Source organism: Balaenoptera borealis, assembly GCF_965194805.1.
Source record: "Balaenoptera borealis genome assembly, chromosome: 10".
Classification (NCBI taxonomy): Eukaryota; Metazoa; Chordata; class Mammalia; order Artiodactyla; family Balaenopteridae; genus Balaenoptera; species Balaenoptera borealis.
The window spans coordinates 98,890,988-98,910,008 of NC_138874.1; the positions used below are offsets into that span (position 1 = coordinate 98,890,988).

Here is a 19,021-nt window from a genome sequence, read left to right on the forward strand (position 1 = left end):
CTAGGAATAAATTTAACAAAAGAGGTAAAAAACCTATACTCTGAAAACTACAAAGCATTTTGAAAGAAATTAAAGAAAACCTAAATAAATGGAAAGACTTTCCATGTTCATGGGTTGGAAGACAATATTGTTCAAATGGCAATAATCTACAGATTCAAAGCAATTCCTATCAAATTCCGGCTAGCTTCTATGTAGAAATTTACAAGCAGATCCTAAATTCATACGGAAATGCAAGGAATCCAGAATAACCAAAACAATCATGAAAAAGAACAAAGTTGAAGGATTCACCCTTCCTGATTTCAAAACTAATAAAACTACAGTAATCAAGACAGTGTGGTACTGGCAAAAGGACAGACTTATAGATCAATGAAATGGAATTCAGAAATAAACCGTCACATTTACTGTCAATTTCTTACAAGGGTACCATTCAACAGAGAAAACTATAGTCTCTTCAACAAATGATGATGGAACACCTGGATATTCACATGTAAAAGAACCAAGTTGAACGTCTACCCTCACACTATATACAAAAATTAATTCAAAATGGATCACACAGACATAAATTTTTTTTAGAAGAAAACACAGGCATAAACCTGCCTGACCTTGAATTAGGCAATGATTTCTTAGATACGACATCAAAAGCACATGCCCCAAAAGAAAAATAAACAGACTGGACTTCACTAAATTAAAGACTTTTGTGCTTCAAAGGATACCATAAAGAAAGTGAAAAGACAACCCATATAATGAGAGAAAATATTTGCAACTCATATATATGATAAGATTCTAGTATCCAGAGTATATAAAGAACTATTACAACTCAAAAATAAAAAAGACAAATATTACAATTTTTAAATGGTCAAAGGTTTTAATAGATATTTCTCCTAAGAAGATATACTAATGGCCAATAATCACATGAAAAGATTTTCAACAACATCATTCATTAGGGAAACGCAAATCAAAACCACAATGAGATACCACTTCACATCCACTAGGAAGATTATAATTAAAAACAAACAAACAAACAACAAAAAAAAAAACAGACAGTAACAAGTATGGGCAAGGATGTGGAAAAATTGGAACACCCAGACATTGCTCATGGGCATGTAAAATGGTATAATACCTTTGGAAAACTGTCTAGCATTCCTGAAAAGATTAAATACAGAGTTAGCCTATGACCCAGCAATTCCACTCCTAAGTGCATACCGAAGAAAACTAAGTCCACATAAAAGCTTACACACAACCAGCCTTTATCGCCTTTGTGCTTCTGTCTTTATTCCGACCCCCTTCCCCCCCGCTGGATCCTGCTGGAAGCGGCCCGGTCTGTTTCTGAGGCCCGGGTTCCTGTTCCGCTAACCCAACTCTCTAGTCACGTTTACTTGGCTGTGTAACCAAATAGTTGGGATCACGGAAGAAGTCCCCTTCCCTGCGTGTCAGCACAGAGGCTGTGACTGCCACCCTGGCTCCCTGCCAAGTGCCCTGTGCCCGAACCCGTCCCTGGCGTTGCGCTGCGTGAGTTATGAGGTGCCTTTCCCAGAACCCTCCTCTCGCTTGGACCCAAGAGAGGCGACAGCTCTGGCTGGGGCTCTTGGTTTCGAGAGGGTCTGGACTGGTTTGGGTGCTTTAAAATAGATTTTTTAGTTCAGTGGTGCTGATGGGGGACACGGGAATAGAACTTCAGTGTGAGACTTGGGTGATGGGAAAGTTAAATATTGGTCTTTTTTATTATTATTTTTTGCTTTGCTATTGTTACCACTTTTGTCTCCATGTTAAAATGCCAAAAATGAAAAAAAAAAAAAAAAAAGCTTACAGACAAATGTTCATAGCAGCATTATTCATAATGGCCAAAAAGTAGAAACAACCCAAACGTCCATCAATTGATGGATAAATAAAAGTGGTCTAAACACACAATGGAATATTATTTGGCAATAAAAAGGAATAATTACTGATACATGCTACATCACAGTAAACCTGGAAAACATTTTATGCTAAGTGAAAAAAGCCAGTCAAAGAAGACCATATACTGTTTGATTCCATATTCAGTGTCCAGAATGGGCAAATCCATAGAGACAGAAAGTAGATTAATGGTTGCCTAGGGCTGCGGTGGAGTTGGGGAAATGAGGAGTGACTGCAATGTGTACAGGGTTTCTTCTGGGGAGGATTAAAAATGTTCTAAAATTGACCGTGGTAATGGTTGTAAAACTCTGGGAATATTCTCAAAACCACTGAATTGTACTTTTTAATAGGTGAATTGTGTGGTACATGAATTATATCTCAATAAAGCTGTTATATTTTACAAAGTAAGAAACCTCCTTTTCTTGGACAGCGATACAAGTCACATTCTCACCTGATCTCCCTTGACTTCATATGCACATTTACAAGATGGTGAGCCAAGGAAGTCAATTTCTTTATCTATTCAAATTTAACTGGTGCCAGTGACTGGTTCACACACGGGACAAGAGAGCTGGAGGGAGGTTATTCAGAAGTAGCCCTATTCATTCACTTCACAAGAGAAGAAACAAAGATAACTTGCCACAGGCCATACACATCAGGAGCTGCAAAGCCAAGACCAGAAATCAGGTCTGACAGCTGATGCTCACAGAGAACTTGAGTTTAAGCTCTCTCTGTCAGCATCACCACCTCCACCTGCCTGTAAGGATCAAAGGAGCCACAAAGCAGCTAAACATTTAAATGGTCATGCTCCTGTCATACCCTGGTCTCTGTAGAGTCCAAGATCCATCTACCCTTCACTTACTTGGACAGACACATTCTCAGACTCTCGGTCAAAGCAGGGCTATCATTAAATGTTAGAGCTAGGGGCTTCCCTGGTGGCGCAGTGGTTGAGAATCTGCCTGCTAATGCAGGGGACACGGGTTCGAGCCCTGGTCTGGGAAGATCTCACATGCCGCGGAGCAGCTGGGCCCGTGAGCCACAATTACTGAGCCTGCGTGTCTGGAGCCTGTGCTCCACAACAAGAGAGGCCGCGTTAGTGAGAGGCCCGCGCACCGCGATGAAGAGTGGCCCCCGCTTGCTGCAACTGGAGAAAGCCCTCGCACAGAAACGAAGACCCAACACAGCAATCAATCAATCAATCAATCAATCAATAAATAAGTTAGAGCTAGAATATACCTCAGGGATGATCCAGCTCAGCTCCTCTAGAAAGAAACTGAGAAACAGAGATCAAACAATTTGCTCAAGGCCTCAGGGCTATAGGATGACACAGGTAGAACTGGAGTCCAGGCCTCCCAACTTCCAGCTCAGTGCTCTTCTCCAGCCCAGGACTTCTTCAGCCTACACCTTCTCAGTGTCATGATGTGCCATGAGATGGGTAAGAAGAAAGAAGCATGCAGAGAACTTGCTATTCAATCTTTTTATAAGATGATTATGGCACGTTTTTCTCCCTCTCTCTTTTTAAAGAAATCCCAGCAGTGTTGTTACCCTCCCCCTTCCCCCAGTCCATTATGAGAATTGTACACGTATATCATTCAGGATGGGGCAACACAAGGACCAAAATGCTCAATCATGCCCTGTGAGGTGAGACAAGGGTAGAATGGAACAAGTTCTAGGATGAAGAAGTGGGCAATGTTATTTTGCCTACCCAGAATCCAACCCTCCTTCTTTTGATCAGAGCACCTAGGTTTTCCTTCTGAGAACGTCTCTTCTCCACTTTCAGTCCACAGAGTTGGAATGAGTCTCACCCACTCACCCACCAAGTACTGGGACCCAGACCTGCTCAATCCATCCCTCCAAATCACAATGATCGGTTCAGGGATGGACATAAGGATCAAGTCAGTCCAGTGAGGATCAGATCTGGAATTTCTGCTCCAACCATTAGGTAAAAGGGCCCTATTTCTGCGGGGGCTGTCAGACTAGAACTGTCATACCCTGCCAAAGGAGAAAGTCTGCCTGAGAATGAAGCCAACACTGAAGAAATCAGAGTCAAGAGGTGTAAGAGAGAAGCCAAGTCTGATGCCAGTGTGGTCTCGTGGACTCAGCTGCACTAGAAGCCAGCTCACCCCCTTACATAAGTCAATTTGAGTTTAGTTTCCATCACCTAAACTAAGTCATGTTTACACTGAATGGCACTCAAATTCTGCCATTAGGGGAGGTGGCTGGGGCAAATGGCCTCCCTTCTCTCAGCCTCTCAGTTGCCTCTTGTGTGAGGTAAGGAGGCTCTCTCAGCTGATGCTGAAAGACCCTTCTACCCTTAAAATGTTGTGATTCTATGAATCCAGCAAAGATCAACTTGGTCCTCAAAGGCTACTTCTCGGCAAAGAAGTTTCTAGAAAGAGAACTCATTATCCACTTGCCTGACCCCACTTCCAGCACTTAACACATAGGCAGCTCCTTCCCCATGCAGGTTAGCCCCACATCAGACACCCTTCCACCGAGCGGGGCAGGTCCTCTACTCATCCCCAACACGCTGTGGCAAGGCCAAGTCCAAGTCAAGGTCAGCTTGGGATCCGTCCACTCACAAACACAAGCACAAGCCATGGTCTGTGTTCAGCAAGTGCGTCTGGCCATGCTGTCCAGCCTCTTCATTCAAGTTGCAACTGGTCAGAGGACAGCTGACCCCGTGTGGATTGCCAGGGAGTTTGGCTTCTGGCCTTTGTGACCTCTCAACGTATCTCTCAGTCTCCCGTTTTGCTAGCTGCTCTGGTAAATATACCCTGGTTGCGGCTGAAGCACAGGCTGAAAGCTGTTTAATGTGAATCCAGGGGATCATCCTTCTCACCTCCCTGAATCCAGGGAGAACCCAGGGCAGGTTACTGGTGGGATTTTCCTGGAGATTATGCCCAAGTATTCCTGTACACAGCCTCTGAAACCCATCTGGGTGGGAAGGGCCGCGGCTGCCGATCCTAGTGGCGGTGACAGATCAGGAAGACGAACTGCAGGTGTCATACTGTCATACATGTAACTTGAGAATTAGATTCCCAGGGTAGAGGGGCGAGGGCAGGGTCTCGACCGCCTCCCCGAACCCCGGGAGGGGCCAAGAGGGGTCAACTTCCTGCCACAGCGGGACCTCTGGCCGGGCCGGGGAGGGGTCGGCGATGGCCACCGCCCCCTCAGGCCGAGCGCCGCAGCTCCGCACACACACTCGTCCGGGGACCCGGCTCGGGCTGCCCGGGGGTGCCCGCGACCCCGCCGGAAACGAACCGGAACTTGCCCGGCTGCATGGCTCCCTCCCCGTGGCCTCGCTCGCGGGGCTCCGGTCACCCCCGGCCGGCGCCCGACTGCGGTGGGCAGCCCGCCGCTCCTCACCCGCTCGTCCCTGCCCTCCCGAGTGCAACATGCGCGCTTGGGGCCGGGGGTGGCGCGCGCTGCCCGGACACCGGCTCCGCGGCAGAGTGCCCTCACCTTACTCGCGGTGCCTTTCTGGAGGCTGCCATTCGGCGGTGACGTGCCCCGGCCCACGTCATGGCAGCGCAGACCAGCTGATCTCCCGTGGACCTGCGGGAGGGAAGGAGGCCGGCCACGCCCCCCTCGGTGACGTGCGCCCGCGCCGCGGCCCCGCCCACCCTCAGGCCCCCGCCCACCCGCCCCCGAGACCGCCCCACCCGCTGGGACCCGTCTATGTTCCCATCCCAACACGCATCGCGTCTTTCCTTGCGGCGAACGAGAGTTCTGTTCTCTCCGACGCGGCGCGTCAGTTCTGTTCCTTTTTCTCGCCATTCCCCAAGGAGGAAAAAGAAGGGCTTTGTCGGCTGAAGGGGCTGCGGCGCGATGAGCTGCCCTTCAGGGATGTTCTAGCTTTTAGGAGGACGTGGCCGGTTCTGGAAGTACCTCAGCACGACCTCACTTCCTGAAGCTTTACTATATCCCCCAGATCACTTATACAGGCAAAATCCAGCTGCTCACTCCACTTGGATAGCCAATAGGCTCCTCAAACTTACAATGTCCGAACGGCACTCCTGGCCCAATGCACCAAAACAAAACTGTGCTCCACCAATCAGTGGCTAGATCTTGGAGTCATCCCTGCCTCCTCTTTCACACCCCACGTCCAGTCTGTCAGAAAATCGTGTCGGCCATGTCTTCAAAACAGATCCCTAATCCAACCGCTCCTTACTACCCACACCTGTCCCCCCTCTAGGTCTGCGTCACTACCTTCTCACCCTTGTGATTGATTACTCAGGCTTCCCTAATGCCACGGGCACTCGCACAGTCTAGCCTAAACACAGCAGCCAGCTTAGTCCTTTGAACTCTGAGATCTTGTCCCTGCTCTGCTTAGGACTTTCTGATGGTTCCTCATTTCACTCAGGCTAAAATCTCTGCTTGATTTGCCCCTAACCATTTCCTGCTGTTCTCACACTGATCGCTCTGCTCCAGTGAATCTGACCTCCTTGCTTTCCTTGAAAAAGCCAGGCAGACTCATGCCCCAGGGTCCTTGGACTTGCTCTTCCCCCAAAATCCAGGGTCCCTTCCTCACCTTTCCCTCCCCTTGCCTTCTAATCTTAGCTCAAGTATCACCTTCTCAACAGACCTACCCTGATCACCCTATTTAAAATTGTAAACCACCCCCAACATTCCTAATCCCCCTTAACCTGCTCAGTTTTTTTCTGTAGCACTTATTATCATTTAACATGATTTAAAAAATGTATTTATATGTATTGTATTCTGCCCCCTACTTTACACACACACACACACTTCACACACACACACACACCATAGCCATCAGTGCAGGAATGGTATCTGTGTTGTTTAATGATGAACGATACCTGACATGCAGTAAGTTCTCATTACATATTTTCTGCATCAGTGAATGTCCCCAGAATGTGCAGTACTCAAAGGTAGGGATGGTCGCTCTCTTGTTCATTGTTCTGACCCTGGTGCTTAGAACAGCTCCCAGAACAGAGTCAGCACTTCCGAAATATTTGCTAAATGGAAGTGACCACATTTTTAAAAGCGACCTGCACCTCTTGCTTTGACCTTGGTGAACCCCTGATACACCTGTATCACAAGTAGGTTATGCTGCCTGCAAGAGCTTAGAGTTCTAGTTGTTATTCGATCAGCATTTAGACAAGCTAAATTAGACCCTGTAGAAAAAGTATAAAAGAACTAAAAGATGTGGCGCCTTGGAAAGCAGCAGACCGTCTGCTTCATTTCCCCAAATTTATGGAGCCAAAAAAAAAAAGAATGTAAATATAATGACTGGTTCCAGCCCACATGTAAAAGATGGTGGGAAAGATCAAGTTGTACGAAAAAAAGGAGATGTCTGAGAGACAGATAAGTGGGACCTAAAGGGAACAGGTATTTCGTAATCACATCGCCTAGGAGGAGGCTGCTCAAGATTTATCACATCTGGCTTTAGTCGAGAAAGAGAAATACTTTGTATTCGCTGAACTGGATTTGAATTTCTGTTTGCAGGATAACAAAGCATCCCTCCCCTTCTTGAATTTCTTTCAGGAGAACCTCAGGGAGAAATTATTGAGCCGAATTATCAGCAGAGGGTGAGAACACTGAGGCTATGTCAGGCTCTTCTCCTATCTCTGCAGTCCTCACATGTTTGAAGAGGTGGAACAGTCACACTAACATTTACTGAGTGCTATGTGCCTAGCCAACAACAACCCAATGAGCAAAGGACTGTAATCCTCATTTTACTGGTTGAGGAGACAGATTTACAGTGGTTGAGTCACTTGCCCAAAGTCCGCAAGCTAGTAAGTGGTTGGAGTGTTGTATACATACAGGCAGCAGGATGGATTCCTAGCCCCCAAGCACTTAATCATCACTAAGTTATATGGAAGGGACCCTAGAGGTCACCTCATTCAACCTCCTAGTCTACACAGTGGAAAGCGGGAGGCAACTGGATTCATCATTCAAACTCAGACTGGATGGATTTTAAATGTAGCCAGAAACATTGTGTGGAAACATGTTATGGGTTGAATTGTGTCCTCCCAAAATTCATATGTTGAAGCCTCAACCCCCTGTACCGCAAAATGTGACACTATTTGGAAATAGGGTTGTTGTAGATGTAATTAGTAAAGATAAGGTTGTACTGGGGCAGAGTGAACCCCTAATCCAAATTACTGATGTCCTTATAAAAAGAGGGAATTTGGACACAGAGAAAATGCCATATGAAGATGAAAACAAAATTCAGGGCAATGCATCTACAAGCCAAAGAACTCCAAAGACTGCCAGCAAACCACCAGAAGCTAGGAAAGAGACATGAAACAGATTTTCCATCCTGGCTCTCAGAAGGAACCAACACTGAGGATACCCTGATCTTGGACTTCCAGCCTCCAGAGCTGTGAGACAATAAATTTCTGTTTGAGCCACCCAGTTTGTGGTAGTTTGTTACAAAAGCCCTAGGAAACAATACAAGATGACTTCTAAATGTCCAAGTGTATGAATTGCAGAACTGTTATTTTGGCCACACAACATTCAACCATTATTCTTCTGGTAACCCTCCTCCTATTTCCCTCTAAGGACCCATCTTTTCTTCCATCCCTCCCTCTCTCATTCTCAGTCTATGTTATTTGGTGAAACACTTGGATTCCAGGCACAAGCCACAGTGATAGGCTCAGAAATTGCTTTGGGGCCAGTGCAACAAAATTTCCATGGTGAGTGCTGGAAGAGAGCCTTGTTCACCTTTGCCAGGCAAAAACCTGGATGTATCCACTCTGGAACTGCTGCCTCTACATGCAGCATGTGGATGGCACCAAAGCAGCAGAAGGCAGAGCAAAGAGAAAGAAAGAGAAGCGGAAACCTCATAACATCATTTGGTCCCTGAATCCTGCCATGCCTTAAACCAGATCTCCCACTAGACTTTTCAGATGTCAACCAAAAAATTTCCTTTTGTGTTTAAGTCAGTTTGATATGGATTTTCTGTCACTTGCAATCAAAAGACTCCTCACTGAATCATTTAAGTAAATTATGCTTCATCTATACAACTGGATTTTATGCATGAAGTAGATATAATTGTATGAATATTGATAATCTTAAACTAAGAAATGGAACAAGTATTGATAGATTGTAAAACAATGTAATATCCCATTTTTATAATTTTATATAAATATGTCTATACTGATATAGATTTATTTTTTAGAATAAAAAGAAAACGATCCACAAAATATTAATAACGCTTATCTCAAGGTGGCAGAATTTGGGATGATCTTAATTTTGCTCTGCTTCTTTGGTTTTTTTTTGAGATTTATTTTTTAATTTAAAAGAAATTCAAAGTACTAGTCATTTCTCTGAGCCTTTCACCTCTGAAGAGAGAATGAGGAACCTGTTCCATCCTTCAAATCTGAGCACCACATGCAATAGTAGTCCTTCAATAGTCAACTTGATAACTGGTTGATGCCCAGACCAATGATTGCGGAGAAGGGCAACATCCTTTTTCGTAAACACCCAGATGAGAGGACTGAAAAAAAAGAGAGATTCCTGTAGGCTATCAAACAAAATTACAAACTTCAGAGGATGGTTTTAACCTTTTCAAACATTTCAATTTGTTCTAATAAAATTGATAGTTATAGGAACAGTGATGAGTGAGGCTCTCATAAATTGTTATAATATGGTCTTATTTTCTGTAAAGTTAACTGAACGATAGGCTTGTGGTTACACCCTAGAAAGGAATCAGAGAAGAAAAGCCAACTTTCAGGATTGTAGAGTCTGCCAAAACAATGTACTGTAAATTAAGGGTGGGAGAATGCATTTGGCTCAGTTCAGAATCCACTCACCCTTTGTATTCAATGAAAACTGAACTCAGACCTTTGATATCTGAGTTCCTTTTACTCTTGGCAAAGTTCAGTTCTCTGGTTCAAAAAAAAAAAAAAAAAAACCTCAGGAGGCCCAGAGGTTTTCTTGGACATCAAAAGTTTCTTGCACAAACAACATATTGATGAGCTAAGTGTAAATGAATCAGAAACATACAGAGTAAGTGAATCTAAAACACACACACCCTCCCATGCTATACAAAAAACTTAGCACTCAGGGAAGCACTATGTTTGTCTCTTCCCTTAAAGAGGATTCCTTTTTACCATATTTTATCCCTTTCTCAAGAAGTTTTTGAGGGACCTTTGTAAAACATAGCAAAAGAAAGAGAGTATATCCAGCTGTTCCTGATGTTGACTTCTCACAGTCCCTTCCTGGCTATGCCCTGAAACCTAGGCTTTGGACAGAGGTAGCATGGCCTAGAGGTCAAGGTCAAGAGACAAGTACTGGCCCTGGCTCAGCCACTGAAAAGTCATGTGACTTTAGAACTAGCAGAGCACCCTCTTCTCTGGTTTCCTAAGAATTTGGGTTGGACCAGCCCCTTCCAGACCTGCTATGCATTTGATCAAGCCTTAATAAGAGGACTTGAAGTTGGCAGCCTGGCAGATAAGTTTTATGTGGCCCTCACTGTATTCTTTTTTCATAATAGCTTTATGGGTATATAATTCATGTACCATACAATTCACCTATTTAAAGTATGCAGTTCTTTAGTATATTCATAGAGTTGTGCATCCATCACCACAATCAATTTTAGAACATTTTCATCACACCAAAAAGAAACCTACACCCTTTAGCATCACTCCCCAATTCCCTTCACCCTCTCCATTCTAGGCAACCACTAATCCACTTTCTGTCTCTGTAGATTTGCCTCTTCTGGACATGTAATGGAATTCCATTAAATGGAATTTCTATGAAAAAATGGATTCCATATAAATATATATGGAATATAATATAATATAAATGGAATCATAATATATGGTCTTTTGTGATTGGCCTCTTTCACTTAGCATATTGTTTTCAAGGTTTATCTATGGTGTAGTATGTATCAACTTGATTCCTTTTTATTGCCAAATAATATTCCCTATAATGTTTATCCATTCTTTAGTTGATGCACACATGGGTTGTTTCCACTTTTGGGATATTCTGAATAATGCTGCTATGAACATTCATGTATAAGTTTTTTTGTAGACATATGTTTTCATTTCTCATGATTATATACCTATGGAAATATTGAGTCATATGATCAGTCTATGTTCAACCTTTTGAGAAACTGCTCAACTGTTTTCCAACGTGGCTACGCGTTTCACATTCCCAACAGCAGTGTATGAGGATTTCAGTTTCTCCAAATCCCCACCAACATGTGTTATTATTTTTCTTATTGATTCTGGCCATCTTAGTGGATATGAAATGGTATCTGACTGTGGATTTGATTTGCATTTCCCTGGTAGCTAATGATGTTGAGCTTCATTTCGTATGCTTTTTTGGCCATTTGTAAATCTTTGATGGAGAAATATCTATTCAGATGCTTTTCCCATTTTTAAATTGGATTATTATTAGTGAGTTGTAAGCATTCTTTATATATTCTAGATGGAAGTCCCTCATCAGATATATGACTTGGAAATATTTTCTCCCATTCTGTGGTCGTTGCTTTTTTTATTCTAATTAGACAGCAACATTTAAAAAGGAGATGTTCGCTATTTAAAAATCCACATCTTGGGAATTCCCTGGTGGTCCAGTGGTTAGGACTCCACGCTTTCACTGCCGAGGGCCAGGTTTGATCCCTGGTGGGGCAACTAAGATCCCACAAGCCATGTGGTGTGGCGGCCAAAAAAAAAAGGATGTAAATTCATTCAAAAATAAATAAAAATAAGAATCCACATCTTCAGCTTCTTCTGGAAAATCAGAAGTTTGGTTTTAGCAACACTGGTCCTTCCTTCTTGTTGCTGGTTGTTTCAGCAACACCAGCGTGAATGGAGCACGGGCTACTCCCTTGAGATGGGACAGGGAGCCCTCCATTTGACCACGTTGTCTTTTCTGTTTTACCTTCTAGGCCTCTGTACACATCCCAGTTAGTGATTCCTTCTCCTAAAGAATTTGACAAAGCACGGACTGAATTTCCACTCCACTGAAATTGCCCTGGCAATTGAGTTGAATCAACTACTTCTTGCTAGAATGTTTTCACCTTTGGCACTTAAACACAGACTCCCCCAAACTTAGCACAAACAAGCAAGTCCCCCACTCTTCTTGTTTGGTGATTTGGATTGTGTAAGGTGTGAGGCAACTCACTGGGGCTTGGCAAGGCCTCCAGGGTTTTGGCAGCCCTGTTGGTGCTGATGTTATGAGTGTCCCTTTTGCCATAATGCATCCTTATTACTAACTCAAACCAGGTAAACTCAAACAAATGGAGTTGAAAAATAGAGTAACAGGCTGCCTGAGCTTCAAAACACTGCCCAAAAATACCAGAAAAACAATTTTGTGCTTAAGACCATAGCCAGGAGTGAAAATCACAATTTCTGACTGTTGACCGTCCCTTTCCCTAATCATAATTTGCCTTCCAAAAGCAGCCCCCTCTTAGAATAAAATGAGAATGTCTAAAGAGATATATTAGTAACTTAACCTAGTCATATAACATTCTTTTCCCCTGTTTCTCATCAACCTTTGTTTAACTCTTTACTCATCCATTCCTTCGTTTAAATATGTTTATCCTTACTATTCTTTTTTTAAACAGTTTTATTGAGATATAATTCACATACCATAGAATTCACCCATTTAAGGTGTACAAATAAGTGGTTTTTAGTATATTCACAGAGCTGTGCAACCATCAACACTATCTAATGCCAGAACATTTTCATCACCCCCAAAAGAAACCTCTTATCTTTTAGCATCAGTCCTCATTTCTCCCATTTTCCCCAGCCCTGGGCGACCACTAATCTATTTTCTCTTAGTAGAGTTGCCTCTGCTGAGCATTTCATATAAATGAAATCACACAATGTGACATCTTTTGCGTCTGGCTTCTTTCATTTAGCATAATGCTTTCAATGTTCATCCATTTTGTAGCACTTATCAGTGCTTCATTCCTTTTTACTGCAGAATAATATTCCATTGTGTGGATATGCCACGTTTTATTTATCCATTCAAATGGACATTTGGGATATAAAAGAAACTCATACAAACCCATAGCAGCAGCAGCAGGAGCATCACCATCATCATCATCATCATCATCATCCAATTAAAACATGGGCAAAGGACCTGAATAGAGATTTTTCCAAAGAAGGCATACAAATAGCCAACAGATATATGAAAAGGTATTCAATATTACTAATCATCAGGAAAATACAAAACAAAACTACAATGAGATATCACCTCCCACCTGTTATGATGGCTATGATTTTAAAAAATTAAAAACATAACAAATGTTGGCAAGGATGTAGAGAAAAGGGAAACTTTGTACCCTGTTGGTAGGAATGTAAACTGTTACAGCCATTTTGGAAAATAGTGTGGAGGTTCCTCCAAAAGTTAAAAATAGAACTACCATGTGATCCAGCAATCTCACTTCTGGGTGTAGAGCCAAAAGAAATAAAATCACAAACTCAAAGAAAAATCTGCACTCCCATGTTTATTATAGCATTGTTCATTATAGCATTGTTCATAATAGCCAAGATATGGAAACAACCTAAGCATCCATTGACGAATGAATGGATCAAGAAAATGTGGTATATACACACAATAGAATATTATTCAGTCTTCAAAAAAGAAGGAAGTGCTCCCACTTGAGACATGGATGAATCTGAAGGGCATTATGTTAGGTGAAATAAACCAGACACAGAAAAATAAATATCACATGATCTCACTAATACGTGGAATTTTTTTTTAAGTCAAGTTCATAGTAACAGAATAGAATAGTGGTTACCAGAGGCTGGTGGGTAGGGAAAAGAGGATATATTGATCAAAGGGTATCTTAGTTATAAGATAAATAAGTTCTAGAGGCCTAATATACAGCATGATGAATATAGCTAATAATAATGTATTATACAGTTGAAATTTGCTGAGAAGGTAGATCTCAAGTGTTATTACCACCAAAAAAGGTAACTATGGGAGGTGGTAGATATGTTAGTTTGATTGTTGTAATCACTTCATAATGTATACATTTATCAAAACATCACGTTGTACGTCTTAAGTATATATAATTTTTATTTGTCAGAGATTAATTAATTAATTAAATTTTTAATCAATATGCGGGTTGTTTCCACTCTGGGGCTATTATGAATAATGCTGCTATGAACATTCATGTATAAGTTTTTTTTGGTAGACATAAGTTTTCCTTTCTCTTGGCTATATATCTAGGAATGGATTACTGGGTCACATGGTAACTCTATGTTTAATATTTTGAGGAACTGCCAAACTGTTTTCTAAAGTGGCTGTGCCATTTTATATGCCCACCTGTGATGAATAAGAGCTGCAATTCCTCTACATCCTTGTCTATTCTTACTATTCTTGATTAATATGTTTGTCCTCCTTCCTCCATCAACTCTCCCCAGATTTCAATGAAATTCTAAATGACTTTTGCCACTGGGGAAGTGAAGTGGCACTTCATTTTAGAGAGAAGCCTTACTTAGCCTCTCTTTTCAGGGAAGCCATTGGAAAAAGTGTACTTCAAAGGTCCCCATTACTCTAGTAAATCAGATTTATTTCTACAGTGTGCCATAAACCTGAGTCTCTAAGCACCTAGTCTACATATTTTAGCTACAAACAAAAGAAAGTAATTCAATCACGTAAATTACAGCCATAGATTTATGGAATTTCGGAACTGGAAGCAACCCCCCACCAAAGATTTCGTTTTATAAATGAGGATGCTCAAACCAGTAGATTCATGTGAGCGATGCCACGTAGTTGGTCTCTTGCAGAATGAGACTGGAACCCAGCTCTGATGATTCTCTACTATTGGTCTTGTCAGTGCAATCCGGTCACTCAGTGATTGGAGCAAACCCAGCTCAGCAAACACTGGGGCAGTTATAATTTCAAGAGCAAGGGCTGCATCCATACACACACCAAGCAAAGTGAAGAATTAGGTCATTCCCTGGATAATTCCTAGACAAAAGCCACTCAAGTCAAAACCTAGATCGAAGGTCGTGAATCGGGTACTTGAGGGCTGACTCTAGCCCATAGGTATGTTTAGCTTAGGCTACATGGTATTTTAAGATTAAAAAAAAAAAAATAGCTGCCAACTCATAAAAATTTTTTTTACCCCCCACACACAAAGATCTATTAACATTGGGCCTGTGGTTCCTGCTTAATTTTTGCAACGAACAGGCTGGAGCTGAGCAGCACCACCAAGGGCCCACCTAGTGGGCCCCACTCATCATGCTGCAGGCCATGTTCCTGAATGTATTTGAATTCAGGGCTCTTAGTCCAGATGATTGAGACCTGGGTGAGGTGTTGGTGCATTTGCTGTCTGCAGGAGTATTCCCACTCTGTATGGCCCTGGTTAAAGAGAGAAGACAGACACCAGACAGACGGCCGAATACTGGTGGGCAACTGAGATCTCTGCAAGGCTTATCAGGGCAGCAGATGATCAAAACAGGAACACCAGAGTGCTGGGAGAAGCTGTTGGGCCTCTGCGGGGCCTCCTTTCGGCCACAGTTCACAAAATAAGCAGCAGATGCTGCAAGGCCGCCACAGATTTCAAAGAGAAATCAAGACAGCATGTAGCCTCAGAGCACAAGCCCCCACAAGAGAAAGTCTGGGAACAGCATGCCGCCTTGTGAGCTGGGGCCCTTCACCTCCCCAGGTATGAGGCGCTGGGCTTTGCTTGTTTCCAGGAAGTGCCATCTAGTTTGCTCTGCCATGCAGCATGGCAGCTCTTCTAATCAATTGCTAATTGGTGGCCCGGGGAAAAAGAATACCTGAGACCCTAAAGGCGATTCTGAAGACTAAACAAAAGAACACAAGACAAGCACTTTGCACTATGTCTGGAGCCCAGAAAGAATACAAGAAATGTTAGTTCTATTATTACTGGTGAACTCCCACAGTGCATTTTAAAAATCTGATACCTATACATCTTCATAAAATCACGACTGTCAAAACCGCAGGAGTTGTGGAGACCATCTAGTTCACTAAACTTATGAGAAAAGCAGTCTCTTTCTCCCTCGGATGAGGTGGTGGCCCTGACCAGTGTGTGGTCCCATCAGTCTAAGGTTTTGTCAGTGCCTCTATTGTGTAAAGCAAGGCACACCTGTAGACTCCAGGGTCCATTTGCCCACGGGGTAGGCCTCACTGTTATGCTAAAGAGTCACCTTTCCTGGCAGTTTTGGCTCACTACTTAAGAGTCAGGACTTAAGAGGCCCTTGGGTGAGGCTCAGAGACAAATGAGCTCGGAACACATGTGGGAGGGCATGATTTACGTCCTTTCCCTCTTTGCTGGAGTTGCCCGAGTGTGTGAAGAGTGGGATGGAGGGCTCTCAGGTTGGAGTTCAGCACAGCTGTAAAAACAGCCCATCCCCCTGGCCTCCCCCAGCTCTTTGGCACAAAGCAGCCATGGAGTGGCTTCAGGAAGTAGGAGCAAAGGAGGAACTGCTCTTCAACGGAGAGAGAGTAAAACAAAAAGTTTCTATTGTATGACCTCATCACCAACCAAGTCTTTCTTCCTTTCTTTGAAGTTAGGTGGAATTGGAATCATGTGGGTGTTAAGTAATAAAAAATAAATGTAATAGATTAAAGCTCTCTAAAGAAGATTTTGTTGTATGACATGATCACCTGTCAACTGCAAATGGGCTTTAAAAGTCTAAAAACCTTAAGCTGCTATGCTGGGCAAGGCTCTGTCCAACACTTCACCTCACAAATGCCCCTGTCTCTGGGCTCCAGCCTCACCATCCAGTTCCTCAGAGGGACCTTCCCTTGTGTCTCAGGACCTTTGCACACCGTGAATGCCCTAAGAGGCTGCAGGTTCCCTGGAACAGCAACTGTGCTCCCAGGTGTGTGTGTGTGTTAGGGGGCAGGGGAGACTGGCATGGAGCTTAAAGAAAAGAGGATCCAGCTGATCTCTCAAGAGAAGCAACAGGATGAACTGGAAGAAGAAAGGGTCTTAGGAGACCTGCTTCTGCCAATTGCTGAACTGTGTGACCTCAGGGGTCATTGTCCCCACTGGGCCATAATCCCCTTATCTGTAATATGGAAGAATGGATGCCCTCCAAGCCCTGTCCCTGCTCTAGCATTTGGTGACTCTAATATCAAGTGAAGAATGACCACGATATTCTTCTCCTACGTCTGCACAGTCAACAGACAGACAGACAGACATAGGTTCACCAAAGGGCACATACAATTGCAGCACTGTTCATTGCAGCCCCAAATCAGAAACTACCCAAATGTCTATAAACAGTAGAATTGATAAATTGTGGTATATCTATACAACTGCATAGAATAAAGCCATGAGAATGAACAAACTACTGCTCATGCACAACGTGAATGAATCTTACAAACAGGACCCAGACACCTAAGAGGTAGATGTTGTCTGAATCCGCCTTTATGAAGTTCAATAACAGGAAAAACCTATTTGTAACATTCGAAGTCAGGTTAGTGGTTACCCTAGCAGGAGAGTAGTGACTAAGGGAGATGAAATGGGGCTTCCAGGGAACTGATGATGTTCTTTCTTGATCTAGGTTCTGGTTTATGGATATGTTGACTTTGTGAAAATTCATGGAGCTGCACTATTACAACTTACACACTTTCCTATATTATTCTTCAATTAAAATTTTACTTAAAGACACTTTTAGAATAAAATACAGAAGACTATCTTTAAGATTTTGGGGTAGGGAAAATTTTTTAAATAAGACACAAAGAATACAAATCATTAAGGAAAAATTGATTAATCTACTACATAAACTTTTTTTAATTAAGAGGGAAACAGAAACAACAGCAGTGAACCTGTAAATAGCTTCAGTCTAAGGAATAACATCATGAATAGGTAACATTTATTTTGCCATGAACTATGCCACACCCCTTGCAAACATTATCCATTGAACTCTCATGACTACCCTGTGAGGTCAACACTATTATCATCCCTATTTTGCAGATGGGTAAACTGAGGCTTGGAGTTAAATTGCTCGGCTACAGGCACTTGGCTAGTGAGCCAGTACTTGAATTCAGGTGGGCCTGACTTCTAAGCTTCCCCACTCCCTGCTCAGCCAAGGAGGTTTAGAGGTCAGGTCATCAGATATCCAGGCTGGAGGGAGAGGGAGGTCACAGGTCACAGGTCCAGATTCCCATCCCAGTCCATTCCCAGCTGTTTTTTCGAAAAGAGCAGATGTGTTATGATACCGAGATGCCTGTCTCCGGAGAGCAGGAGCTGCAGTCCCATCAGAACCCTCTCCTCCTGAGGGAGTAGAGTGAGTGTGAAGGATGGGATGTGGGGTTGAGAACTGAGAGGAGGGGGACAGCCTCCTCCCTTTCATTCCCTGTGCTGTTATCATCAGTGGTGATGGCTTCCATGGTTCCTCAAAAGGAAATCTCTGTCCCGCTAGTCCTCTTCCCCTGGGTGTTGCCCCAAGCTGCCAGGTTCATTCCAATCTCTGAGCACAGTTTCACAGTTTCTCCCACCTGGAAGACCCTACCCCTCCTCTTCTACCTAATTCTGCTATCTTTCCAGGCCCAGCCCGAGCCATACCTATTCTATGAAGTTGACCTCTATTACTCTAGGCCAGCACTGCCCAATAGAACATTCTGGAGAGGAATAATATTCATTTGCTCTGTCCAAGAGGGTGGCCACTAGCCACATGTGGTTACAGAGCGCCTACTATGGCTAGTATGACTTAGAAACTGAGTTTTTAATTTTATTTAATTTAATTTTACATTTAAATAGCTACATGTTGCTAGTGGCTACCATATTGAATAGTACAGCTCTGACTCCCTGTATTGCCTTGATTTTATTCCTCAAAGAACAGAATACAAAGTTGATTGGTTCTCTAAATATTTTATTTGCCTAAGTGTTGCCTTTGGAGCTGAACCATTAGCATAAAGAAGGAGTTAAAGGTAGGAAAAATCTACTTTAATGGCCCTACTATGCTCACGCTGAGCACAGAGCAGGTTGGTCTCTTGCTAAAATCAATTGTCGCCCAGAACAGGCAGAGATAGAATGCAAGGCCTGGAGTACTTGGAACCACAAGTAACCTGATGCTCCACTACAGAGGGGAGGTGCGGGGTGGTGGTGACTCCAGGGAAGAAGCAAGTGCTCCCCTGTCACAGAAGCAGCGCCCAGTGTCCCGATGAGGGCAGCTTTAGTCCCAGCCAAGTATTTCAATCCCTCTGAGGCCTCCTGCAT

The 19,021-nt window shown here is 43.2% G+C and overlaps 1 protein-coding gene across 3 annotated transcripts in view; it reads right to left on the reverse strand.

Annotated features, from left to right (window-relative positions):
- The window catches only part of XPNPEP1 (X-prolyl aminopeptidase 1), a 53,460-nt gene extending 47,993 nt beyond the window's left edge, over positions 1-5,467 (reverse strand). For 2 of the 3 annotated variants that reach the window (XM_082408319.1, XM_082408318.1), the window contains exon 1: positions 5,356-5,467. In XM_082408319.1, coding sequence (XP_082264445.1) covers positions 5,356-5,417 — 62 coding nt within the window. In that variant the 5' untranslated portion in view covers positions 5,418-5,467. The remainder of the gene's footprint in view (positions 1-5,355) is intronic. The other variant, XM_082408320.1, reaches the window with a different exon arrangement.
- Between the last annotated feature and the right edge of the window lie 13,554 nt (positions 5,468-19,021).